At 66.7% G+C, this 1,416-nt stretch overlaps 1 protein-coding gene across 1 annotated transcript in view; it reads right to left on the bottom strand.

Moving 5' to 3' along the window:
- Window positions 1-362: 362 nt before the first annotated feature.
- Window positions 363-1,416, bottom strand: part of MNEG_16722 (hypothetical protein) — a gene marked incomplete at both ends in the record, with an annotated part of 2,280 nt that continues 1,226 nt past the window's right edge. The window contains 3 exons of the mRNA XM_014034808.1: window positions 363-421; window positions 525-683; window positions 973-1,138. Of these exons, the coding sequence (XP_013890262.1) occupies window positions 363-421; window positions 525-683; window positions 973-1,138 (384 nt within the window). The remainder of the gene's footprint in view (window positions 422-524; window positions 684-972; window positions 1,139-1,416) is intronic.

The raw sequence follows: 1,416 nt of genomic DNA, 5'->3' as shown, positions 1-1,416 counted from the left end.
GGGTTGGGGTGGAGGGGTCATTTCGTGGAGAGGTGGGGTTGGAGTTGAGGGGGGACGGAGTGGGTGGCGCAGGGCACATGTGAGGGGGCGCTTGGTTTCTGAGGGGGGTGAGGACGTGCAAGAGATTGTGCCATGGCCAAGGGAGGGAGTGGAAGAGAAGGTGCGGTTGAAGCAGGGACCGGGGGGGCGCCTTGCTGCCCTCGGTCCCCTGTACTGCACCCCCACGTGCTTTGACCCACTTGGCTTTTGTGACTGGGGAAGTGCCCTCATCAACCCGCCTGGACCGCGCAGCGTGCCGCCGAATGGGGCGGCCCGCCGCCAAACCCACCGCCTTTGGCCCTCTGGCGTTATGTGGTGCCCGATTAGCCGCAAAACCCTCCAAACCCCCGCTCATCATCCTGGGCCCCCTGCCCACTGCCCACTGCCCCATGGCAAGACATCCCAACACCCCTGGACAGCAACCCAGCCCGCCAGCAAACCGTCGCCCACCCTCTCCCCCACCCGCCAACACCCTGGCCACCCACCGCCCTTAGCCTCGTCGTAGTGCGGCGCCATGTTGCGCAGCAGCACCACGCGCCGCTCCACGCCGGGCGCCAGCTCCCGCGCGTCAGCGCGCACCAGCAGCGGCCCCAGCGCGTCGGGCGCGTCGCCGGCGCCGCCGGACGGCAGCCAGAGCGGCTCACCTGGTGCACACGCGCGCACGTGCATTGGGCAGCAGCCAATTGAGGTGCGCCCGGCCTGCCTACTGCCCTCATTTGTATCCCCAAAATGCAGCACAGCTTGGCAACACAATTCAGCTGGCCAGTTGCAAGGCCCCTTCTTGCCCCTCAGATGAGAGATCGGCCCACAGCATCAACAGTCGTTTGAGCACACCGCGACTGCAGCGATGTCCCGCAGATATCTTCAGACACCACCCCCCATAAACGGGCGCGTGCCGACTGCAATTCGTGCCCCCATCACGCGCCCTCCCACCTGGCGCCGGCACAATGACTGACATCTGGCGCGCCCCTCCCGACGGCGACGACGACGTGGGGTGGTACCGCGCCGCCAGCGCCTGCGCGCCGAAGCCCTTGTGGTCGCCGGGGGCGCCGCCCTTGGTCCAGGCCACAAACTCTGACCCCAGGAGGTTGGCCTTGACCTGGGCGTCACAAAACATGCAAGGCGGTGCGGTTGGCAACGGTTGCAGGCTGTATTGCTTTGGCTGATTAGGAACAAGTGCACTGCGTGGGCGAGCGGCGTTGCGGCCCCAAGCGCTACGGCGCAGCGGAGACTCGCGCTTGCTCTCCATATTGACTGTTCATATCCCGTTGAATTATATTCACACTCTTGGCAGGCTGGCACTGCGCCCCGGCAATTCTGCACCCCCGCGACCCTCCGCCCCCGCGACCCTCTGCCTGCGCACCCCTCCCCCCCCCC

Source organism: Monoraphidium neglectum, assembly GCF_000611645.1.
Source record: "Monoraphidium neglectum strain SAG 48.87 unplaced genomic scaffold scaffold06710, whole genome shotgun sequence".
In the NCBI taxonomy this organism is placed as follows: Eukaryota; Viridiplantae; Chlorophyta; class Chlorophyceae; order Sphaeropleales; family Selenastraceae; genus Monoraphidium; species Monoraphidium neglectum.
This window is presented reverse-complemented; position numbering and strand designations above follow the sequence as displayed.